The sequence below is a fragment of the Lolium perenne genome, chromosome 4 (genome assembly GCF_019359855.2).
Source record: "Lolium perenne isolate Kyuss_39 chromosome 4, Kyuss_2.0, whole genome shotgun sequence".
In the NCBI taxonomy this organism is placed as follows: domain Eukaryota; kingdom Viridiplantae; phylum Streptophyta; class Magnoliopsida; order Poales; family Poaceae; genus Lolium; species Lolium perenne.
The window spans coordinates 396,584,600-396,609,895 of NC_067247.2; the positions used below are offsets into that span (position 1 = coordinate 396,584,600).

Consider the following 25,296-nt stretch of genomic DNA (forward strand, 5'->3'; position numbering starts at 1 on the left):
CTGAATGTACTTGTAAACTGAAATTAGGTAAGAGATTTTAGGATCACATCGTCAGTTTGCACCTCCAGAAGATGGAGATCAGACCATGCTCCCAGTCGGGATCACAACCGGTGTTTGGCAGCATATCTTTATCTTACCTTGTGGTGTCAGTCATTGGCTCTCAACTATATCCTTCTCTGCAACTTCATTATTACCATGCTTCCTAAGAAGTACCCTGAATTTTTTACTGAGGCGAATCGCCTACAAGAAATGCTCGGGGATATGAAAAATTATCTGCATTGCATTCCATGAGTAACTTCTTAGTATATTGAATGGTCCCTAGAACAGAGTAACTTGCAGTCATGTATTATATACTCCTGCTTGCTTCTAAGGCATTTCATGCTTCTGCCCTTCTCTAGGAGTACGTGATCAATCTTTGACTTTCGAACATGTATTGTAGAGTTATATCTATTTTTGCAAGGGAAGTTTCTGAACATTACAAGTTCCTAATTTACTACCTTGGATCCTTGTGTGCGTACGTCACCGGGTGGCATCACTGGCAATTGTAGAGAAGAATTCTTGCGTTGAAGCATTAAAATTACAATTTATAAATATACTTGTTAAATTTATTTCAACTTAATTTTTACACTAAACCCAAATTTCTTATTTTGTCTGCTTTGACTTTCAGGTAAAGAAGAAATGGCCAGGCCATGTGCTCCATTGGCACACCGACATATCTTGTGCAGCCTGGCTTATCTCTCTCTCTCTCTCTCTTGAGTATACACGCTAGGTGCTCAGGAAAATTCCCAGCGTCTGTGAAACCAAGTCAATGGCTCCAGCATGCTACGGATGATGATGCCAATGGATGTGGCTTCGCCTCCCCCACATGCCCCGCTTGGCATCTTGATCTGTGCTGGACTATAATTGGGAGGCCGATGATTTCTCCCCTCTCCGCACCAATACCATGGTGAGCGACAAGGAGTTAAAGAATTTAGAAATGAACCTGATCGTTACTCTCTCTCGGTTTTGCTGCACATCAAATGGAGTTGGTTCATGCTGAACTTGTCCTTGTTAATTGTGGATGCACCTGTTCCTTTTCTTCCCGCGATGGTGTTGATGCAGTACATGATGGCCTTGCTGTGCCTATCGATGGTGGGAGCCTCTGCATTTCGGTGCATCCTGAAGAAGAGTCCCATCTAGACTGAAACACTAAAGCACCAAACCGGCTTGAACGAGCTACATATAATGCAAGTCATCGACTAGTCGATCTACACTATAAGGCTCTAATATAGTGCTTTTCGTATTTTTCTTAATGATGCTTTGATTTTGAAAACCTCTGTTTTCTCTTTGTCTGCTGAAATAATTTATTGCAGCCCAATGCAGCTGGTGTTTGGTTTTGGTTTTCTTGTCAGCACTAGGTGTATATATTCAGTCCAACTCTGTTTTATTTGGATGCACAACTATGCTTAATTAGACTAATAGAAAGATTTTGGTGTTTGGTAATTAAACCTAACGCTTGATTTGTACCTAAATAGTTGATATGCCTTACATATTTACAGTGTTAGCTCATGAAGTCTACTCTCCTTTGTTCTCTAATATTTGCTCACAAACCAGGGAGCAAATATTAAAAGGAAAGTAGACTCGATGAGTTATGTTTTCCTTCCAGGACCTTGAATGAATCAGATGTACATGTTTATGTCCAGCCAGGATTCTCTTCATTAATAATTTTATTTTCCTATGCAATTGAAATGAAGCACTAGTATTTTGTAAAGTGTGTGTGAAATGATGACCTGTAAAGAGATGGGAGTGTTCTTATCTACAATTTCTCTATTTTTATTGAGCCCTATTGGAGGGTCAAATTCTTCATTTAGGATTTATTTCTTTCCAGATCATATTTTTACTATCCCGGAATGACTCTCTCGAGGTGATTGACTACTTCTTTCCTCTTTTCATTGGCTAATTGAGAATCTTTTTCGGCTTTGTCTCTCTAGGTTGCATGATAAGGTCCCTATGGTTGAGAAAATGCTATCAAGAAAAGGTTGTCGATTGATGCCACTGCCTTAGCCTCACCGATGAGGCTTTGCTTGCAAATGTTCTTGCTTTGATCATAACCTTGTGTTTTTTTCTTACGGGTTGCAATACCATCCGTGTGTGCCACTTTTTGTCTTTCTTTGAGTTATTGTTTGTGACTTTGCTTGCTCTTTTTAGTACTCTAGTCGGTTCACATTATTCTAATATTTTCCTAATATGATTGGCCTCGAAATAGTTGTCACATATTGATAGGAACCTGATTATTGTGATTAAGTTCCGTCTTGTTAATGCATAGCTAATTTATTTGAAGTTGATTTGATACTCGGAAAAGATGGCAATGATGATAAATTTAAGGCTTGTTTCTCAAAATATTCTGAGTTGTTGCCTAAGAGCTTTCACGCTGTGCTTGAGAGCTAATCTCGCTTATTCCTTCCTTGTATGTGTTAGCATTTTTTATTCTCCCTAGTTCGTATTGTCTGTTCTAGATAAAAAAATTGTAGTCTTCATAGTATGTTCAATCGGCCCTTGCATTGCAAATGAAGATGAAATCACTCAAAACGTTCGCAGCTTGTCGCATCGTGGTTGAAAAGGTAGTCAGATTTAGTCCCCGCTTGAGTTGTATGCATGTAGAACTTCGACTGATCTTTACAAGCAAGTATTATTTATCTTTACCAAGTTGCATAATGACATGGTGTTAACTTGTTGCAGGATTATCTACTGAATGCATAGAAGCTTCGGTTCCTGTTCATCTACATTAATTCTACTTAGATGACTATACTCATGAGGTATGAACGCAAATTTACTGATTCTATTGTGTGCTTCATTCATCGAGTACAAAGTTGTGTATATGTGCCGCGCCGTGTAATAAACCCGCTCATACATTAGCTACAATTGGTAAGGCTGTGGTGCAAAATGACCACCACTAGTGGTTTCGGCAATGAAAAAGAAAATCCAAGATTATGGGATGCCGGTTGTTCAATTCAATGAAAAAATCCAGCAATTGTATCTTATTTCACTCCCAATGTATGTTGACTAACATCCTCATCTTGGTAGAGTTAGATTATTAATTTTCAAATTCTTAAATCAGAGAAGTACAGATATAAGCCAAAAAATCCCATCATTTGTGATGATTCTAGTACATTATTGTTGTTACTCGCCCATTTTATGTCCCTGCTACAGATGTATGCATGTTCTTTTGATTGGCCTTTACCTCCAAGTATTGTTAAACTTTGCCAAGTTGTATAATGACACAATATTCTATTGCATTACTGTTTTTACTCACCCATTTTAAGTCCCTGCTTGAGACATATGCATGTTCTTTTGATTGACCTTTATCTACCTACAAGTATTATTAAACTTTCCCAAGTTTTCTAATGGCACATTATTTAAGTTGCTGCAGGATATGTACTGAGTAATGAGTACGCATAGATAGCTTCGGTTCCTGGCCATCTACAGTCTACTTAGAATACTATTACTCACCAGGTATGGACATGCCCAATGTATGTTGAATGGTAGATTGAGATTAATTTTTTTCATATTGTGAAATCAGAGAACTACAGATATAAGGAAAAAAAACCGAAATCCCAGTAGTATTGATTGACGGTCATTACTGGTTTTTCCTCCTATTGCTCCCTTGGGTGCAAAGACAAGTTTTGAGCATCTCCATAGTCAAACCTTGAATCTTTTGTAGAGCATAAACCAAACCTCAATTGTTAGTACTGGTTGTTTATCTTGATTTCATAAGTAAATTGGAAAAAACCATGTCCTATGTATTCATGTCTATTGTACCTTATAATGAACGATTTGTCGATTGATCTTATTCTCGTAAATCGTCACATAATCATGTGTTGAGTTGAACTTATCTATATAGCCAGTCCTTCATCTCTCGTTGTTTTTAGCACACCTAGATGTGATTTTTAACACACTCCTCTCATAGGTCGCACCTATCATCACTCATCACTTTATACACAGTTCATGTCATCCTTCCATGATTTTGTTGTCATGTATTGTAGCGAGAGAAGGTGGCCATTTTGCATTTCAGTTTTATTATGTAAAGTTGTTGGTAAGTCATTTGGTGGATAGCAAACCTTGTTTTCTTGGATCTAGTGGTGTTGCTAATCATTTGGTGGTGTTAGCAACTCTGTTTTCTAGCTGGCAAAATGGTGTCTTTGCCATGCCATATATTGTGATCTCGGTTACAATGAACCGTCTTTCTTGTGTATAGCAGTATGCTACTCATTTATGCAATGTCCCATGCAGTGGCTTTTAAGCACTAGGAATCGGAGGTCCCATATTTGTCACTGAAACCTCTTATTTATTAATATACATCCCTCGGGATTTATTTGTTTCTAGATATGATCTTTATAACTTTTTTTGTAGAAAACACTTTGCGTTTCATTTTATTGAAAAGATAGAAGTTATTACACGCCTCCTAAGATGTTTACACAGAATTTATTACGGATTGGGAGTGCGGTCAACATCCCAGGATGTTGGCAAGACACCGCTTAGCCCTTTTGCGCTGCGATAACCCATGTTTTTTGCTTCCTCTTTGATCTTGGCACACGGGTCTCGAGTTGAAGGTTGCACTCCCTCTAAGACACGGTCATTGCGATGCTTCCAAAATCATCCATGACACCAGCTGTCATGATCGCCAGCCCCTTGTGCATCGACTTCGGGGTGTGTTGTCTTGCGGCATGCCACCAATCAAAGAGGTTGGCTTCGTCTCTGAAACGATTCGATGTGGTGAAGGATTACTTTCCTCTTTCCTTGTTTCATGGTTTAAGCGAGATTTTGTTTTTACGCTATGTGTGTTCAGGTTGCAAGATAAGGTCCTCCGGTATCTGAGAGCGTGAGGGCGACCATGCTGGGCATCCTTTGCTTGGCCAAAACGTGGGGTGGCCACAGATGCCTCGGTAGAGCGAGGAGGTATCCATGCTCAGAAATTAAGGTATGCACAGTTCTTGATTTCCCTTTCTACTGTTGTTTTGGCCGTAGGCATCATATACATCTCGCTATATCAAAAAAATGATGTCAATATATGTTTGTCTTTGATGGATTACTCATAGACACTTTTGATGCCAAAGTGTGATAAACTAGGCTATGATATTTGTACTCCACTGGTATCTATCCAACGGTTCCTTTTGGCTTTGTTTCCATTGGCCTACAAACAGGAAGTTGCATGTAGTTACCTGCTAGCCTTGCTGGAGCAATTTGGCATGAACGAATGGATTGCCAGATTTTGCATGTGTGCTTGAACTTGAGTCCTCGTATAGGCACCAAGCGAATCCTGAATATGTCTGTCTTTAGTTATAATCTATTATTGCATCTCCTGAAATCTGAGATGGTCAACGAAATATTATCTACCATAATACTCCACGGAGTACATGCAATCATGTGGCTTGTTCCTTGCATCTATAGATTTGTTGCTCATATTGTGTTTTTTATAAATATGTACTGCTTGATGAAAGCTTTTCGATTCGCTTCCTAACAATAAACTGAAGCGTAGGATTTTGTATACTAAAATTCGTTATTTTTAAATGTATAGGTCTGCAGAAGCCTTTATATAATGCATCGTAGCAGGTACTACGAGATATGTTACAAGAGAAACTTATTTGTTGGGTATTCTCAGATTTATCTTTTGTATTGTCAGTTCACTTGTGTTTCCTCCTCCAACTAGGACTAGCATCATAGCTGATAAATTTACTTCAGTTTTTCAATCATGGACATGTACATTTCACATTCTGTACCACGTTACGTTTTGGAGGAAGGAAAAGGGGCGGGTGGCTAGAGATGGTCATCTCGTCATGTGACAAGGACTTCTTCCTACTCGCCATCTCTCTGCAACCAGGACCTCGGGTGCGGTCTCGTCCCTTTCACGACTTCAGGTTGTCATTGCTCGTTGCTATTGGTGAGATTCCCCCGTCCCTGCTATTCCCATGTCTTCCTACTACATGCGTGTTGCCAAGTGATTGGAATTTCCTTACTTATATTCTTTACAATGTTAGGTTTCCTCTCGTTTGATAGTTGGATGATGCTCCATCCCTTGATCTAATATGTAGTCTGCGTTGCAGAGCGTTGCTACCTGCATATATTATATTTCTCTACTAAAATAATTATAATTCGGTGTTTGATCCTTTAATATATTGGTAGGGTGTGGACCTACATACACACAATTATCATCGACAATGTTGTTGCACTACCTTAGTTGATGCTACATGATAATCCCCCTGTCAAGTGCTTAGGGAAGCTTTTCTTTGGTCGAGACAAAGTACTATTGAGTTGGTTTATCCATTGAGTTGGTTTAGATTTTAGTGGTAGTGGGATGGTTTCTAGGACATGGTGATGACATGATCTTGCTATTCAGCTGCCTAATGTTACGGCTCTATAGTAGTCTCTGGAGCTAAATTACCCATACTAAATAATTGCCTAAGTTCGGTATTTTATTATTCTAATTTGGATGGTCATGATTAGAATTTGAAACTCTGTTATTATTATCTATCACTCTCTTCCAATGTTTGGAATGATCTGTATTATATTCTTGCAGCCATCACATGTTACTAGTACATGAAGTCATGAGTACCTATTACTATTCTTTCTTGAATAAGTAGTTGTGTTGGTACAGAAATCAAGTTCAAGTAAGATCATAGAGTGACAAGCCCTCTGCTATATGCACACAGTATCTTGCTGGTCCAATTCATAGGCATGTGGTTGAATTATGCTGCTTGTTCCAGACAAAGAAGCAGCTTACGATGGGGTGCCTTGTTCATTTTCCAGATTACATGTTTTTCCCCAATGGGTGCTTCCTCCACGAAGACATGCCTAAGGAGTTGAGGTGCAACATGAACCACTAGGTGGCTATTTATATCACCATACAACAGACATGTATGTTGTAGTTTCTGCATCTTGCCAATTTTCATTTGAGCATTCGTTTTCCTTTCAGTTGAAGACTCTAAAGCAGATAGCCTTTTCTTGGGCCTACATATTCCAGCATGTGTCGTTAAGCACAGACACCTAATTTTTCAGGAATTGTTAGTTGGAAATTAAACCACTGCATTAGCTGAACTAAAACATTGTCACTATCACATGTTTGGACTCCTGTACGCAAGATGAAAAGGACTTGCAACCCTCGATTGCTCGAGATGATGATCAAGGTTAGAAGATGTGGAGACTCAACCAGTGAATGGTACCCTAGAAGCATTGCTAATACCTGCTAGTGCTTTCCCACAGTGTCATCTATCACCTACTGTTCACAGCTTTTCCCACAACATGTATGCCTTGCTGACATATTGAATAGTGGACCGATAAGTTCCTCTAAGGTATCATTCAAGGAGAGGAGTGGAATGAGCCTGAGTTATCCGCTCGTGGCAGGAGCATGATGAGTTGACAAGCAGATGTCGAGAGATGCATAGGGTGGGAAGCCCACTACCGGGAGTCTGATGATGGAGACCACAACCTGGATACTGAACAATGGTTGATCACTTCCATGTTTCGCCTGATGATGGAGAAGGCACTACATGGAGCTTGAAGTTGTTTGTACTAGTTAAATGTTTTAAGGTTTGCATCTTTCTTTGGGCACTCCGTAGCTCTATTTAGTAGTTTGCAATCTGGTGAATTTTCCCCTGGAGTGGGTTGCTCTGTAGTAGTAGAGAAGGGAGTGAGCATATGTGTCACTAGCTAGGAGTTGGTGTGTGTAGGGACCTGGGTGTGTATGCCACAGTTTGAGAAATGAAATCAAACTGCTACTTAATTCAAGAAAACAACATCTACTGGTATATGTTTGTTTCCAATCATTGGTATCTAACTTTCAGTCGCTGACGTCAATTGCAATGTTTTTGATGTATTTATTTGAGAGAATGTGCTGCTATTTTTTGAGAGCGTTTTGTAGCTCTATATGGTATATGTTTGTTTCCAATCACTGAAATGGCCCAACTTTCATTCGTCGATGTCAAGTGCAATGTTTGTGATATATTCATTTGAGAGAATAGGCTGCTATGTTTGGAGAGCGTTCTGTACCTCTAATTGGTAGCTTGCAATTTGCTGTGCTTTCCCCTGGAGTGGGTCGCAATGTAGTAGTAGTAGTAGAAGAAGAAGAATACGAAGTTAATAGCTGAGTTGTGTGTATGGAACCTGGGTATATAAGCCACCGTTTGAAAATCAAAATTAACTACTCGTTAACCAAAAAAAAATAGTAGCATGATCAAGAATTTAGTTCTGGATTTCAATTGAAATGCTTGTGAAATATTTGTTTTGAGAGTTTTTGGTGCCTACTCAGGCGGAGAAAACGAGTGAGAATCTGCCTACTCAGGCTTCAATCATACATATATTCTAATAGTCCGTAACGAATAAAGCAAATCAAAATAATTTGCTCCGGCTCCCTCAAGAGGCAATAGGGAAACAGATAATTTCCAATCTGTAATCACTCAATTAAGCAGAACTACGAATAAGCGCTCACAGTGGTTTTCTCCATCCTCTGTAAATCTACTGTAAATCTAGGTACTTCCTCAATCAGCGTTACATCCTTTCATACAACTAAATGGATTGCCTAGTATGTCCTCACATCGGTAAATGCAGAATGTTTGGTATCTCAGTGCCACCTTATCGATCTATGGGAGTGGGTATCTTAGAAAAAACAGATCGATAGATAATTCCCGCCCTACTTTTTCTCCCTCAAAATTCGAACCTACCCTCCCTCTAACCTATTGGCTCTATATATATAGGGAGGGGTGGATCTTACGCGTGCGCTGCGTGTGAATTAGATTTTTTTAAACTATGTACAACCTTATATTTTCTTGAGAGGATTTATATTTAATCGCTCATGCGTGGGCATGCAAGGTCTAGCGCTTCAAACCTTTCCTGTAATATGAACCTTCTTTTTCCATGCGTTTCTGTCCAAGAAACAAATCACTAATGATTTTAGAAAAGAGATCCAAATTAGTAGCAGTATTTGATCTAACGTTTGTTCTTGGTATACTTGAGGCAGCAATCCCTTATCTAACAGAAAAGAAACTAGGCTGGACAATACATGAGAATTCCTTATATAGTTGACGTCTATTTTTGGTATAATTCAGGCCGCAATCTCTCATGTCACAGAAAAAACTAGTTTTCAACAACACATAAAGGAAATTATCAAACAAATTGCATATTTTGCTCTGGCACCGATCCAATGTAACGAAGGAAGTAGATAATCACCATTCCATAATTTACTCCCTGCTATTAGCGCTCTGGGCCGAGTATGCCTCCAAAAAACTGACTCCATAATTAGCTCTGGCTGGGCCGAGTACTACCGAAGGAAGTAGATCATCACCAACATGTAATCAACTCCCCGCTAGAAACTAGCGGTGTGGCCGGTTGGATGCCTTCCGATAATCAACCCGTGATTTCAGCACACTATTAAATGGTGCATTACTCTCGTCATCTCAGTAAATTACATGGATGGGTTTTCCAGCGCCACCTCATTGATCCGCGAGAGTTGGCACTCAGCCCTCCATTGATCACTCACCACCGCCATCCGATCGATAGTTCCCATGCCAGCTCTCTCCTCCCTAAGATTCCGAGCCTTCTTTTTCCTCCAACCTGACTCTATAAGTATTAGCAATGGTCTACTCTACGCGTGCGTCGCGTGTGACTTAGACTTTGACTCTTGCTCGGAGAGGAGAGGAGAGAAGTTCTACTCCGTCGTCCAACGGATTCGATTGTTGATTCGGTCGCCCTCTGGTATAATCCCCCTCAGTTTATGTCTTTTTCTCTGTTGGTTGGATCATCCAACCCGCTCATGATCGATTTCTTTCTTTTGCTGTGATGGAAGCAGTACTCATAGGGATGTTGCCTTTGGTTTTAAACCGGGGTGCCGGCGGATGGGAGGTTCTGTGGCGGGGTAGCGTAGACGAATTGAAGGAAGAAGGTTTTGCACCGGTCGGTAGTTTCTCACCTTTTCGTGTTTTGAATCTCGTACGTACACTACATGTATGAATCCTTTTTCTTGCCGACTTAGGATCTAGTAATCTGGAAATTAAACACGCGCGAAAGGACGCACTTTGATGTGTCCAGCAGAGCAGATCTAGGAAAAGGAAGATAGAATGATGTTAATCCAGCAGATCAGAGCAGAGTAGTTATACCCGGGTAGTTTTCAGCTCGAGGCACGGCCAAATAAATATCACAAATAGAGAGAAGTTTTTACCTGGGCGATGTAGCCTTAGGAGCAGTACAACTATCTTCGTCGGTCTATATAGCTTCAGCTTGCTTAACAACATGCTTGACTGATGAACCAGAAACTTATAGTGGACCTGCATTGGATAAAGACTGGCCTTCCGCTCGTCGTAGGTCAGCTTCTTGAGGTTGTTCCTGAAAGAAAATAGTCCAGTTAAAATGCAATCACGTTAATCTACTTTACATGCTCCAGAGGGATAAAAACACCTTTAAATCACTCGGACAGTGCAGTTGTATAACTATAGTATACCATGGGCCACGCGAGAACATCTTGGAATTCTTTGAATCTTTTGGATTCCGATGTCCTGAGAGGAAAGGAGTTGCTGATTTGGCATTATCTACTTTGATGCGTTGTTAAGCACCATGTCCAAAAAGTCCATGCTGAATGTGCAATGCCTAGGTGTGGTTCCTTCTCCATTTTGGCGTCAGTAGCTGGGCAGTTTTCAGCTCTAGGAACGGAGAAATCCAGGCCCAAATGCAACCTAGCCTGCTCGTCACGGTTCAATGTTATACCGCATATCACAATCTCACATCCTAATTCACTGGATCACTGGAACTAAAAATAGTACCGAGCACAAGTTAACAGTTTCATGTACCTTTTTCAAATAAACCTTTTCCATTTCCCGATCATATCTTAAACACTTGTGTTGTTGTTGTGTTCTCAGCTTATTCAACATGTCGGGTCCGAGATGGAAGAAGGGCAAAGACGGCAAGTATTTCTCAGCTCTAGCAGCAGCTAGCCCCATGTCAAGCATTGTTGCCGACCTCCAGTCTTCGCTGAAACGCTCTAGACCCGTGGCAACTATATCTAGCCATGGCGAGGACGCGGTTCTTGGAGTGAGTCCACATCAAGCTATCCTTCTGAACCAAGCTGCCTTTGACCGGTTTGTGGAAAATGCCGGAGCAGAGAAACAGTGGTTCCAGCTGGGCGCCGAGGAGGTCTTCTACCTTTGCCATGCTTTGAAGTGCGTTGTGGTTGAGTCGGAGAGGGGGAAGCAGATGAGTGAAGGGGAGCTGTGGGATCTCTTGTGCTCCGCATCGGACTCGTTTCCTGAGATGTACAAGGCATACTCACATCTCAGATCGAAGAACTGGGTAGTGCGGTCAGGTTTGCAGTATGGTGCAGATTTTGCAGCTTACCGTCATCACCCAGCGCTAGTCCACTCGGAGTTTGCCGTGGTTGTGGTTCTGGAAGGAGCGCAGTTTGGCGGTAGGTGTGGCCGCCTGAAGGTGTGGTCCGATCTACTGTGTGCACTCCGAGCTTCTGGCAGTGTGGCCAAGACACTGCTGGTTCTGACCATCTCCTGTAGTATCTGTGAACTGGGGTCACCAGATTGTTTGGAGCAGCTGGTTGTTCATGAGAGGACGATTACAAGGTGGATAGCGCAGCAGTGCCGAGAGCAGAGATGTGAACCGTGCAGAGTACAACCAAATAAGGAAGAACAAGGTCACACAAGAGAAACTGTAGTCTCAAACTATTGGGGTGTAATACTAGGCTTCACGGTTCTTTCTACCCTACTTGTATACAAGCTGAGATTCTCCCAATAAAGCTTAATATTTCTCAGTACTTCTGTTGGTTCTGGTACTCTTGTGAGTCTTGTTAGATTTCTAACAATGGTCCATACAAGTATTTGACATTCATATTATGATATGGGGTTAAATCTTCTATAGATCTTAAAGACAGCTCCGACGAGGCATTTATGTACTTTACAGCACTGGAAACTTCAGCCTCCTAATGGCCACCATACTCTAGCCTATTGAAGAAAAGAGGTACAATGGACACATTTTCTTCAAATATTGTTTTCCCTATATACTTCCAGTGTTCAGTACTTCAATACATTCAGGTCTTCAGTCTACATCTTGTAGCATTGATGCGTGTGGTTGGCACGTCCGTTGGGAACCCCAAGAGGAAGGTGTGATGCGCACAGCGGCAAGTTTCCCTCAGTAAGAAACCAAGGATTAATCAGACCAGTAGGAGTCAAGAAGCACGTTGAAGGTTGATGGCGGCGAGATGTAGTGCGGCGCAACACCAGGGATTCCGGCGCCAACGTGGAACCTGCACAACACAACCAAAGTACTTTGCCCCAACGAAACAGTGAGGTTGTCAATCTCACCGGCTTGCTGTAACAAAGGATTAACCGTATTGTGTGGAAGATGATTGTTTGCAGAAAACAGTAGAACAAGTATTGCAGTAGGTTGTATTTCAGTAAAGAGAATTGGACCGGGGTCCACAGTTCACTAGAGGTGTCTCTCCCATAAGACGAACAGCATGTTGGGTGAACAAATTACAGTTGGGCAATTGACAAATAAAGAGAGCATGACCATGCACATACATATCATGATGAGTATAGTGAGATTTAATTGGGCATTACGACAAAGTACATAGACCGCCATCCAACTGCATCTATGCCTAAAAAGTCCACCTTCAGGTTATCATCCGAACCCCCTCCAGTATTAAGTTGCTAACAACAGACAATTGCATTAAGTATTGCGCGTAATGTAACTAATGACTACATCCTTGAACATAGCACTAATGTTTTATCCCTAGTGGCAACAGCACATCCATAACCTTAGAGGTTCTTGTCACCCCTCCAGATTCACGGAGACATGAACCCACTATCGAGCATAAATACTCCCTCTTGGAGTTACTAGCATCAACTTGGCCAGAGCATCTACTAATAACGGAGAGCATGCAAGATCATAAACAACACATAGATATAACTTTGATAATCAACATAACAAGTATTCTCTATTCATCGGATCCCAACAAACGCAACATATAGAATTACAGATAGATGATCTTGATCATGTTAGGCAGCTCACAAGATCCGACAATGATAGCACAATGGGGAGAAGACAACCATCTAGCTACTGCTATGGACCCATAGTCCAGGGGTAGACTACTCACACATCACACCGGAGGCGACCATGGCGGCGTAGAGTCCTCCGGAGATGATTCCCCTCTCCGGCAGGGTGCCGGAGGCGATCTCTGGATCCCCCGAGATGGGATCGGCGTTGGCGGCGTCTACGGAAGGTTTTCCGTATCGTGGCTCTCGGTGCGGGGGTTTCGTCACGGAGGCTATTTGTAGGCGGAAGGGCAGGTCAAGAGGCGGCACGGGGGCCCCACACCACAGGGCCGCGCGGCCAAGGGGGGGCCGCGCCGCCCTAGGGTGTGGCCCCCTCGTGGCCCCTCTTCGTCTCTCCTTCGGACTTCTGGAAGCTTCGTGGAAAAATAGGCCCCTGGGCTTTGATTTCGTCCAATTCCGAGAATATTTCCTTACTAGGATTTCTGAAACCAAAAACAGCAGAAAACAGAATCGGCACTTCGGCATCTTGTTAATAGGTTAGTTCCGAGAAAATGCACGAATATGACATAAAGTGTGCATAAAACATGTAGATAACATCAATAATGTGGCATGGCCCATAAGAAATTCTCGATAAGTCGGAGACGTCTCAGCATAGCCAGGCTTAGTTCTTCGCCTCCCGAGCGTGTAAAACGATAACACGATAATTTACGGAGTGACATGCCATCATAATCTTGATCATACTATTTGTAAAGCATATGTAGTGAATGCAGCGATCAAAACAATGTATATGACATGAGTAAACAAGTGAACCATAAAGCAAAGACTTTTCATGAATAGCACTTCAAGACAAGCATCAATAAGTCTTGCATAAGAGTTAACTCATAAAGCAATAATTCAAAGTAAAGGCATTGAAGCAACACAAAAGAAGATTAAGTTTCAGCGGTTGCTTTCAACTTGTAACATGTATATCTCATGGATATTGTCAACATAGAGTAATATAATAAGTGTAATAAGCAAGTATGTAGGAATCAATGCACAGTTCACACAAGTGTTTGCTTCTTGAGGTGGAGGGAAATAGGTGAACTGACTCAACATTGAAAGTAAAAGAATGGTCCTCCATAGAGGAAAAGCATCGATTGCTATATTTGTGCTAGAGCTTTGATTTTGAAAACATGAAACAATTTTGTCAACGGTAGTAATAAAGCATATGCATCATGTAAATTATGTCTTATAAGTTGCAAGCCTCATGCATAGTGTACTAATAGTGCCCGCACCTTGTCCTAATTAGCTTGGACTACCGGATCATCACAATGCACTGTTTTAACCAAGTGTCACAAAGGGGTACCTCTATGCCGCCTGTACAAAGGTCTAAGGAGAAAGCTCGCATTGGATTTCTCGCTATTGATTATTCTTCAACTTAGACATCCATACCGGGACAACATAGACAACAGATAATGGACTCCTCTTTTATGCATAAGCATATAACAACAATTAATAATTTTCTCATTTGAGATTTGAGGATTGTTGTCCAAAACTGAAACTTCCACCATGGATCATGGCTTTAGTTAGCGGCCCAATGTTCTTCTCTAACATATGCATGCTTAACCATAAGGTGGTAGATCTCTCTTACTTCAGACAAGACGGACATGCATAGCAACTCACATGAAATTCAACAATGAATAGTTGATGGCGTCCCCAGTGAACATGGTTATCGCACAACAAGCAACTTAATAAGAGATAAAGTGCATAATTACATATTCAATACCACAATAGTTTTTAAGCTATTTGTCCCATGAGCTATATATTGCAAAGGTGAATGATGGAATTTTAAAGGTAGCACTCAAGCAATTTACTTTGGAATGGCGGAAAATACCATGTAGTAGGTAGGTATGGTGGACACAAATGGCATAGTGGTTGGCTCAAGTATTTTGGATGCATGAGAAGTATTCCCTCTCGATACAAGGTTTAGGCTAGCAAGGCTTATTTGAAACAAACACAAGGATGAACCGGTGCAGCAAAACTCACATAAAAGACATATTGAAAACATTATAAGACTCTACACCGTCTTCCTTGTTGTTCAAACTCAATACTAGAAATTATCTAGACCTTAGAGAAACCAAATATGCAAACCAAATTTTAGCATGCTCTATGTATTTCTTCATTAATGGATGCAAAGCATATAATGCAAGAGCTTAAACATGAGCACAACAATTGCCAAGTATCACATTACCCAAGACATTTATAGCAATTACTACATGTATCATTTTCCAATTCCAACCATATAACAATTTAACGAAGGAGAAACTTCGCCATGAATACTATGAGTAGAAACCAAGGACATACTTGTCCATATGCTACAGCGGAGCGTGTCTCTCTACCATAAAGTGAATGCTAGGATCCATTTTATTCAAACAAATAAAAAAACAAAAACAAACCGACGCTCCAAGAAAAAGCACATAAGATGTGATGGAATAAAAATATAGTTTCAGGGGAGGAACCTGATAATGTTGTCGATGAAGAAGGGGATGCCTTGGGCATCCCCAAGCTTAGACGCTTGAGTCTTCTTAATATATGCAGGGGTGAACCACCGGGGCATCCCCAAGCTTAGAGCTTTCACTCTCCTTGATCATGTTGCATCATACTCCTCTCTTGATCCTTGAAAACTTCCTCCACACCAAACTCGAAACAACTCATTAGAGGGTTAGTGCACAATATAAATTGACATATTCAGAGGTGACACAATCATTCTTAACACTTCTGGACATTGCATAATGCTACTGGACATTAGTGGATCAAAGAAATTCATCCAACATAGCAAAAGAGGCAATGCGAAATAAAAGGCAGAATCTGTCAAAACAGAACAGTTCGTATTGACGAATTTTAAAATGGCACCAGACTTGCTCAGATGAAAATGCTCAAATTGAATGAAAGTTGCGTACATATCTGAGGATCATGCACGTAAATTGGCTTAATTTTCTGAGCTACCTACAGGGAGGTGGACCCAGATTCGTGACAGCAAAGAAATCTGGAACTGTGCAGTAATCCAAATCTAGTACTTACTTTTCTATCAACGGCTTAACTTGGCACAACAAAACACAAAACTAAGATAAGGAGAGGTTGCTACAGTAGTAAACAACTTCCAAGACACAAAATAAAAACAAAGTACTATAGGTAAAAACATGGGTTGTCTCCCATAAGCGCTTTTCTTTAACGCCTTTCAGCTAGGCGCAGAAAGTGTGTATCAAGTATTATCAAAGGATGGTGCATCGGCATTCTTGCCAAGGGTGTTACTCTTACCTTTCTTACTCTTATTCCTACTCTTTGGTCTAGGCACTTTAGAGACATACATAAACTTTTGCTCCTTACCTACATAAGCTTTCTCCTTATATTTAAGAGAAGAAAATGTTGAACCCAAGGTTCCCATAGCTTTTTCAAGTTCGTCAATCCTATTGATTTGATCATCATGGACAGCATTAGTTTCTAGGACACTAATTCTTTCATCAATTCCTCCTAAGGATTTATCAAGTTCATCAGTTTTATCAAGTAATATTTCCAATTTAGCTTCAATACTTGGAAAAATTTTCTCTATGGTTTCCAATTTTTTCATAACATCTTCAAGAGAGATTTCAGCTTTAACTTTATCAACAGGGGGTGTTCCAAATAAACTCTCAATAATGCAACTAGCTTCTAATGCAGGAGTACTTAAGAAGTCACCTTTTGCGAGACTATCAAGAACATATCTATTCCAGCTAGAGATACCAACATAAAAATTCCTGAGTAAAATAATGGTGGAGTGTTTCTTAGTGCATCTATTATGGGCATCACTAATTCTATACCAAGCATCTCTCAAACATTCTCCCCCTCGTTGTTTAAATGTACGAACTTCAACTTCAGGGTTACTCATTTTAGTAGTAGTAAATAAAGCAAACTAGATAAAGTAAATGCAAGTAACTAATTTTTTTTTTGTGTTTTTGATATAGCAAACAAGATAGCAAATAAAGTAAAACTAGCAACTAATTTTTTTTGTATTTTGATTTAGTGCAGCAAACAAAGTAGTAAATAAAACTAAGCAAGACAAAAACAAAGTAAAGAGATTGAGAAGTGGAGACTCCCCTTGCAGCGTGTCTTGATCTCCCCGGCAACGGCGCCAGAAATTTGCTTGATGCGTGTGGTTGGCACGTCCGTTGGGAACCCCAAGAGGAAGGTGTGATGCGCACAGCGGCAAGTTTCCCTCAGTAAGAAACCAAGGTTTAATCGGACCAGTAGGAGTCAAGAAGCACGTTGAAGGTTGATGGCGGCGAGATGTAGTGCGGCGCAACACCAGGGATTCCGGCGCCAACGTGGAACCTGCACAACACAACCAAAGTACTTTGCCCCAACGAAACAGTGAGGTTGTCAATCTCATCGGCTTGCTGTAACAAAGGATTAACCGTATTGTGTGGAAGATGATTGTTTGCAGAAAACAGTAGAACAAGTATTGCAGTAGGTTGTATTTCAGTAAAGAGAATTGGACCGGGGTCCACAGTTCACTAGAGGTGTCTCTCCCATAAGACGAACAGCATGTTGGGTGAACAAATTACAGTTGGGCAATTAACAAATAAAGAGAGCATGACCATGCACATACATATCATGATGAGTATAGTGAGATTTAATTGGGCATTACGACAAAGTACATAGACCGCCATCCAACTGCATCTATGCCTAAAAAGTCCACCTTCAGGTTATCATCCGAACCCCCTCCAGTATTAAGTTGCTAACAACAGACAATTGCATTAAGTATTGCGCGTAATGTAACTAATGACTACATCCTTGAACATAGCACTAATGTTTTATCCCTAGTGGCAACAGCACATCCATAACCTTAGAGGTTCTTGTCACCCCTCCAGATTCACGGAGACATGAACCCACTATCGAGCATAAATACTCCCTCTTGGAGTTACTAGCATCAACTTGGCCAGAGCATCTACTAATAACGGAGAGCATGCAAGATCATAAACAACACATAGATATAACTTTGATAATCAACATAACAAGTATTCTCTATTCATCGGATCCCAACAAACGCAACATATAGAATTACAGATAGATGATCTTGATCATGTTAGGCAGCTCACAAGATCCGACAATGATAGCACAATGGGGAGAAGACAACCATCTAGCTACTGCTATGGACCCATAGTCCAGGGGTAGACTACTCACACATCACACCGGAGGCGACCATGGCGGCGTAGAGTCCTCCGGGAGATGATTCCCCTCTCCGGCAGGGTGCCGGAGGCGATCTCCTGGATCCCCCGAGATGGGATCGGCGTTGGCGGCGTCTCTGGAAGGTTTTCCGTATCGTGGCTCTCGGTACTGGGGGTTTCGTCACGGAGGCTATTTGTAGGCGGAAGGGCAGGTCAAGAGGCGGCACGGGGGCCCCACACCACAGGGCCGCGCGGCCAAGGGGGGGGGGCTGATGGCGTGTATTTCACACGTTCGTTGGGCAACCCCAAGAGGAAGGTATGATGCGCACAGCAGCAAGTTTTCCCTCAGAAAGAAACCAAGGTTTATCGAACCAGGAGGAGCCAAGAAGCACGTTGAAGGTTGATGGCGGCGGGATGTAGTGCGGCACAACACCAGAGACTCCGGCGCCAACGTGGAACCTGCACAACACAACCAAAGTACTTTGCCCCAACGAAACAATGAGGTTGTCAATCTCACCGGTTTGCTGTAACAAAGGATTAACCGTATTGTGTGGAAGATGATTGTTTGCAGAAAACAGAGAACGATTGCGGTAGATTGTATTTCAAGAAAGAGAATTGGACCGGGGTCCACAGTTCACTAGAGGTGTCTCTCCCATAAGACGAACAGCATGTTGGGTGAACAAATTACAGTTGGGCAATTGACAAATAAAGAGAGCATGACCATGCACATACATATCATGATGAGTATAGTGAGATTTAATTGGGCATTACGACAAAGTACATAGACCGTCATCCAACTGCATCTATGCCTAAAAAGTCCACCTTCAGGTTATCATCCGAACCCCCTCCAGTATTAAGTTGCTAACAACAGACAATTGCATTAAGTATTGCGCGTAATGTAACTAGTGACTACATCCTTGAACATAGCACTAATGTTTTATCCCTAGTGGCAACAGCACATCCATAACCTTAGTGGTTCTTGTCACTCCTCCAGATTCACAGAGGCATGAACCCACTATCGAGCATAAATACTCCCTCTTGGAGTTACTAGCATCAACTTGGCCAGAGCATCTACTAATAACGGAGAGCATGCAAGATCATAAACAACACATAAGCATAGCCTTGATAATCAACATAACAAGTATTCTCTATTCATCGGATCCCAACAAACGCAACATATAGAATTACAGATAGATGATCTTGATCATGTTAGGCAGCTCACAAGATCCGACAATGATAGCACAATGGGGAGAAGACAACCATCTAGCTACTGCTATGGACCCATAGTCCAGGGGTAGACTACTCACACATCACACCGGAGGCGACCATGGCGGCGTAGAGTCCTCCGGGAGATGATTCCCCTCTCCGGCAGGTGCCGGAGGCGATCTCTGGATCCCCGAGATGGGATCGGCGGCGGCGGCGTCTCCGGGAAGGTTTTCCGTATCGTGGTTCTCGACCGGGGGTTTCGTCACGGAGACTTTTATAGGCGAAAGGGCAGGTCAAGAGGCGGCACGGGGCCCCACACCACGGGGCCGCGCGGCCAAGGGGGCCGCGCCGCCCTAGGGTGTGGCCCCTCCGTGGCCCCTCTTCGTCTCTCCTTCGGACTTCTGGAAGCTTCGTGAGAAAATAGGCCCCTGGTCTTTGATTTCGTCCAATTCCGAGAATATTTCCTTACTAGGATTTCTGAAACCAAAAACAGCAGTAAACAAGCGGCACTTCGGCATCTTGTTAATAGGTTAGTTCCGAGAAAATGCACGAATATGACATAAAGTGTGCATAAAACATGTAGATAACATCAATAATGTGGCATGGAACATAAGAAATTATCGATACGTCGGAGACGTATCAGCATCCCCAAGCTTAGTTCTGCTCGTCCCGAGCGAGGTAAAACGATAACACAGATAATTTCTGGAGTGACATGCCATCATAATCTTGATCATACTATTTGTAAAGCATATGTAGTGAATGCAGCGATCAAAACAATGTATATGACATGAGTAAACAAGTGAATCATATAGTAAAGACTTTTCATGAATAGCACTTCAAGACAAGCATCAATAAGTCTTGCATAAGAGTTAACTCATAAAGCAATAATTCAAAGTAAAGGTATTGAAGCAACACAAAAGAAGATTAAGTTTCAGCGGTTGCTTTCAACTTGTAACATGTATATCTCATGGATATTGTCAACATAGAGTAATATAATAAGTGCAATAAGCAAGTATGTAGGAATCAATGCACAGTTCACACAAGTGTTTGCTTCTTGAGGTGGAGAGAAATAGGTGAACTGACTCAACATTGAAAGTAAAAGAATGGTCCTCCATAGAGGAAAAGCATCGATTGCTATATTTGTGCTAGAGCTTTGATTTTGAAAACATGAAACAATTTTGTCAACGGTAGTAATAAAGCTTATGTATCATGTAAATTATATCTTACAAGTTGCAAGCCTCATGCATAGTATACTAATAGTGCCCGCACCTTGTCCTAATTAGCTTGGACTACCGGATCATCACAATGCATTGTTTTTACCAAGTGTCACAAAGGGGTACCTCTATGCCGCCTGTACAAAGGTCTAAGGAGAAAGCTCGCATTGGATTTCTCGCTATTGATTATTCTTCAACTTAGACATCCATACCGGGACAACATAGACAACAGATAATGGACTCCTCTTTTATGCATAAGCATATAACAACAATTAATAATTTTCTCATTTGAGATTTGAGGATTGTTGTCCAAAACTGAAACTTCCACCATGGAACATGGCTTTAGTTAGCGGCCCAATGTTCTTCTCTAACATATGCATGCTTAACCATATGGTGGTAGATCTCTCTTACTTCAGACAAGACGAACATGCATAGCAACTCACATGAAATTCAACAAAGAGTAGTTGATGGCGTCCCCAGTAAACATGGTTATCGCACAACAAGCAACTTAATAAGAGATAAAGTGCATAATTACATATTCAATACCACAATAGTTTAAAGCTATTTGTCCCATGAGCTATATATTGCAAAGGTGAATGATGGAATTTTAAAGGTAGCACTCAAGCAATTTACTTTGGAATGGCGGAAAATACCATGTAGTAGGTAGGTATGGTGGACACAAATGGCATAGTGGTTGGCTCAAGTATTTTGGATGCATGAGAAGTATTCCCTCTCGATACAAGGTTTAGGCTAGCAAGGCTTATTTGAAACAAACACAAGGATGAACCGGTGCAGCAAAACTCACATAAAAGACATATTGAAAACATTATAAGACTCTACACCGTCTTCCTTGTTGTTCAAACTCAATACTAGAAATTATCTAGACCTTAGAGAAACCAAATATGCAAACCAAATTTTAGCATGCTCTATGTATTTCTTCATTAATGGGTGCAAAGCATATGATGCAAGAGCTTAATCATGAGCACAACAATTGCCAAGTATCACATTACCCAAGACATTTATAGCAATTACTACATGTATCATTTTCCAATTCCAACCATATAACAATTTAACGAAGGAGAAACTTCGCCATGAATACTATGAGTAGAAACCAAGGACATACTTGTCCATATGCTACAGCGGAGCGTGTATCTCTCCCATAAAGTGAATGCTAGGATCCATTTTATTCAAACAAAACAAAAAACAAAAACAAACCGACGCTCCAAGAAAAAGCACATAAGATGTGATGGAATAAAAATATAGTTTCAGGGGGAGGAACCTGATAATGTTGTCAATGAAGAAGGGGATGCCTTGGGCATCCCCAAGCTTAGACGCTTGAGTCTTCTTGATATATGCAGGGGTGAACCACCGGGTGCATCCCCAAGCTTAGAGCTTTCACTCTCCTTGATCATGTTGCATCATACTCCTCTCTTGATCCTTGAAAACTTCCTCCACACCAAACTCGAAACAACTCATTAGAGGGTTAGTGCACATTATAAATTGACATATTCAGAGGTGACACAATCATTCTTAACACTTCTGGACATTGCATAATGCTACTGGACATTAGTGGATCAAAGAAATTCATCCAACATAGCGAAAGAGGCAATGCGAAATAAAAGGCAGAATCTGTCAAAACAGAACAGTTCGTATTGACGAATTTTAAAATGGCACCAGACTTGCTCAAATGAAAATTCTCAAATTGAATGAAAGTTGCGTACATATCTGAGGATCATGCACGTAAATTGGCTTAATTTTCTGAGTTACCTACAGGGAGGTGGACCCAGATTCGTGACAGCAAAGAAATCTGGAACTGTGCAGTAATCCAAATCTAGTACTTACTTTTCTATCAACGGCTTAACTTGGCACAACAAAACACAAAACTAAGATAAGGAGAGGTTGCTACAGTAGTAAACAACTTCCAAGACACAAAATAAAAACAAAGTACTGTAGGTAAAAACATGGGTTGTCTCCCATAAGCGCTTTTCTTTAACGCCTTTCAGCTAGGCGCAGAAAGTGTGTATCAAGTATTATCGAAGGGTGATGCATTCTCAGCGGGGTGTGGAGTTTTCTCAACTAGGCATAGTATATTGGATACATAAGTTTCAGCATCTCCCTTTTCATTAGTCTTAGGCGTGCTACTCTCATCAAACAAATTTTCAGGAACTAGCCAAGCATAGTTATTTTCTAATGCATCATTCATAGCTAAGAGCTTACATGGTATTGGTGCTTTTATCTCCCCTCCATCATCAATATTATTAGTGTATCTTATTCTATCCATATCCATCTTTTCAAGGAGACTAACAAAATTAGTAGGAGAACCAAGCATATTAAACTTAGCAAACACCTTTCTAGCTTCTCTTGCTAGACCACCAAATTCTCTAAGAAGGGTTTCTAGTACAAAATCTTTCTTTTCCCCTTCTTCCATATCGCCAAGTGTGAAGAACATGTGTTGGATTATAGGATTAAGATTAACAAATTTAGTTTCCAACAGGCGAACTAAATGTGCAGCAGCAATTTCATAAGTAGGCGCAAGGTCTACCAAGTGTCTATCTTCAAAATTTTCAATAGTACTAACATGATTGAAAAATTCTTCTATATTATTTCTCCCAACTATAGACCCACGTCCTACCGGTATGTCTTTTGTGGTAAAATTAAAAGGAAACATGATGAAATAAGTAAAGTAAATGCAAGTAAACTAATTTTTTTGTGTTTTTGATATGGCAAACAAGATAGCAAGTAAAGTAAAACTAGCAACTAATTTTTTTGTATTTTGATTTAGTGCAGCAAACAGAGTAGTAAATAAAACTAAGCAAGACAAAAACAAAGTAAAGAGATTGAGAAGTGGAGACTCCCCTTGCAGCGCGTCTTGATCTCCCCGGCAATGGCGCCAGAAAATATTGTTGCTGGCGGAAAGTTGACGTGGGAGTTAGAGATCTCTGTGGTGTAACTTTTCTTCAGTTCCCCGGCAACGGCGCCAGAAAATATGCTTGATGGCGTGTATTTCACACGTTCGTTGGGCAACCCCAAGAGGAAGGTATGATGCGCACAGCAGCAAGTTTTCCCTCAGAAAGAAACCAAGGTTTATCGAACCAGGAGGAGCCAAGAAGCACGTTGAAGGTTGATGGCGGCGGGATGTAGTGCGGCGCAACACCAGAGATTCCGGCGCCAACGTGGAACCTGCACAACACAACCAAAGTACTTTGCCCCAACGAAACAATGAGGTTGTCAATCTCACCGGCTTGCTGTAACAAAGGATTAACCGTATTGTGTGGAAGATGATTGTTTGCAGAAAACAGTAGAACAGTATTGCAGTAGATTGTATTTCAGTAAAGAGAATTGGACCGGGGTCCACAGTTCACTAGAGGTGTCTCTCCCATAAGACGAACAGCATGTTGGGTGAACAAATTACAGTTGGGCAATTGACAAATAAAGAGAGCATGACCATGCACATACATATCATGATGAGTATAGTGAGATTTAATTGGGCATTACGACAAAGTACATAGACCGTCAACCAACTGAATATATGCCTAAAAAGTCCACCTTCGGGTTATCATCCGAACCCCCTCCGGTATTAAGTTGCTAACAACAGACAATTGCATTAAGTATTGCGCGTAATGTAACTAGTGACTACATCCTTGAACATAGCACTAATGTTTTATCCCTAGTGGCAACAGCACATCCATAACCTTAGTGGTTCTTGTCACTCCTCCAGATTCACAGAGGCATGAACCCACTATCGAGCATAAATACTCCCTCTTGGAGTTACTAGCATCAACTTGGCCAGAGCATCTACTAATAACGGAGAGCATGCAAGATCATAAACAACACATAAGCATAGCTTTGATAATCAACATAACAAGTATTCTCTATTCATCGGATCCCAACAAACGCAACATATAGAATTACAGATAGATGATCTTGATCATGTTAGGCAGCTCACAAGATCCGACAATGATAGCACAATGGGGAGAAGACAACCATCTAGCTACTGCTATGGACCCATAGTCCAGGGGTAGACTACTCACACATCACACCGGAGGCGACCATGGCGGCGTAGAGTCCTCCGGGAGATGATTCCCCTCTCCGGCAGGGTGCCGGAGGCGATCTCCTGGATCCCCCGAGATGGGATCGGCGGCGGCGGCGTCTCTGGAAGGTTTTCCGTATCGTGGTTCTCGGTCCTGGGGGTTTCGTCACGGAGACTTTTTATAGGCGAAAGGGCAGGTCAAGAGGCGGCACGGGGGCCCCACACCACAGGGCCGCGCGGCCAAGGGGGGGCCGCGCCGCCCTAGGGTGTGGCCCCTCCGTGGCCCCACTACGTCTCTCCTTCGGACTTGGAAGCTTCGTGAGAAAATAGGCCCCCGGGCTTTGATTTCGTCCAATTCCGAGAATATTTCCTTACTAGGATTTCTGAAACCAAAAACAGTGACGAAACAAAGAATCGGCACTTTGGCATCTTGTTAATAGGTTAGTTCCAGAAAATGCACGAATATGACATAAAGTGTGCATAAAACATGTAGATAACATCAATAATGTGGCATGGAACATAAGAAATTATCGATACGTCGGAGACGTATCAGGGGCCGCGCCGCCCTAGGGTGTGGCCCCCTCGTGGCCCCTCTTCGTCTCTCCTTCGGACTTCTGGAAGCTTCGTGGAAAAATAGGCCC

General features: G+C 41.6%; 1 protein-coding gene, 1 long non-coding RNA gene and 1 pseudogene across 4 annotated transcripts; 2 read left to right on the plus strand and 1 right to left on the minus strand.

Annotated features, from left to right (window-relative positions):
• Nucleotides 1-25,296, minus strand: part of LOC127297622 (uncharacterized) — a 29,867-nt pseudogene that overhangs the window by 256 nt on the left and 4,315 nt on the right.
• Nucleotides 4,657-7,830, plus strand: LOC127297625 (uncharacterized). Of its 3 annotated transcripts, none has more exons than XR_011744202.1 (6): nt 4,657-4,721; nt 4,826-4,957; nt 5,555-5,589; nt 5,687-5,917; nt 6,784-6,891; nt 7,033-7,830. It is a non-coding gene; the product is annotated as an uncharacterized lncRNA (long non-coding RNA). The 3 variants fall into 3 exon arrangements; XR_011744203.1 differs by having other exon boundaries at nt 5,719-5,917; XR_011744201.1 differs by lacking the exons at nt 4,657-4,721; nt 4,826-4,957; nt 5,555-5,589 and having other exon boundaries at nt 5,603-5,917; nt 7,033-7,801.
• On the plus strand, nt 10,884-11,779 carry LOC127297620 (probable tRNA-splicing endonuclease subunit Sen2). The gene has a single exon (XM_051327935.2). It carries the CDS (start codon nt 10,891-10,893, stop codon nt 11,761-11,763), a length of 873 nt encoding a protein of 290 aa, XP_051183895.1. The 5' UTR covers nt 10,884-10,890; the 3' UTR covers nt 11,764-11,779.

Coding starts and splice junctions, on each gene's coding strand:
- LOC127297620 (XM_051327935.2), top strand. CDS start 10,891: ATGTCGGGTCCGAGATGGAAGAAGGGCAAAGACGGCAAGTATTTCTCA.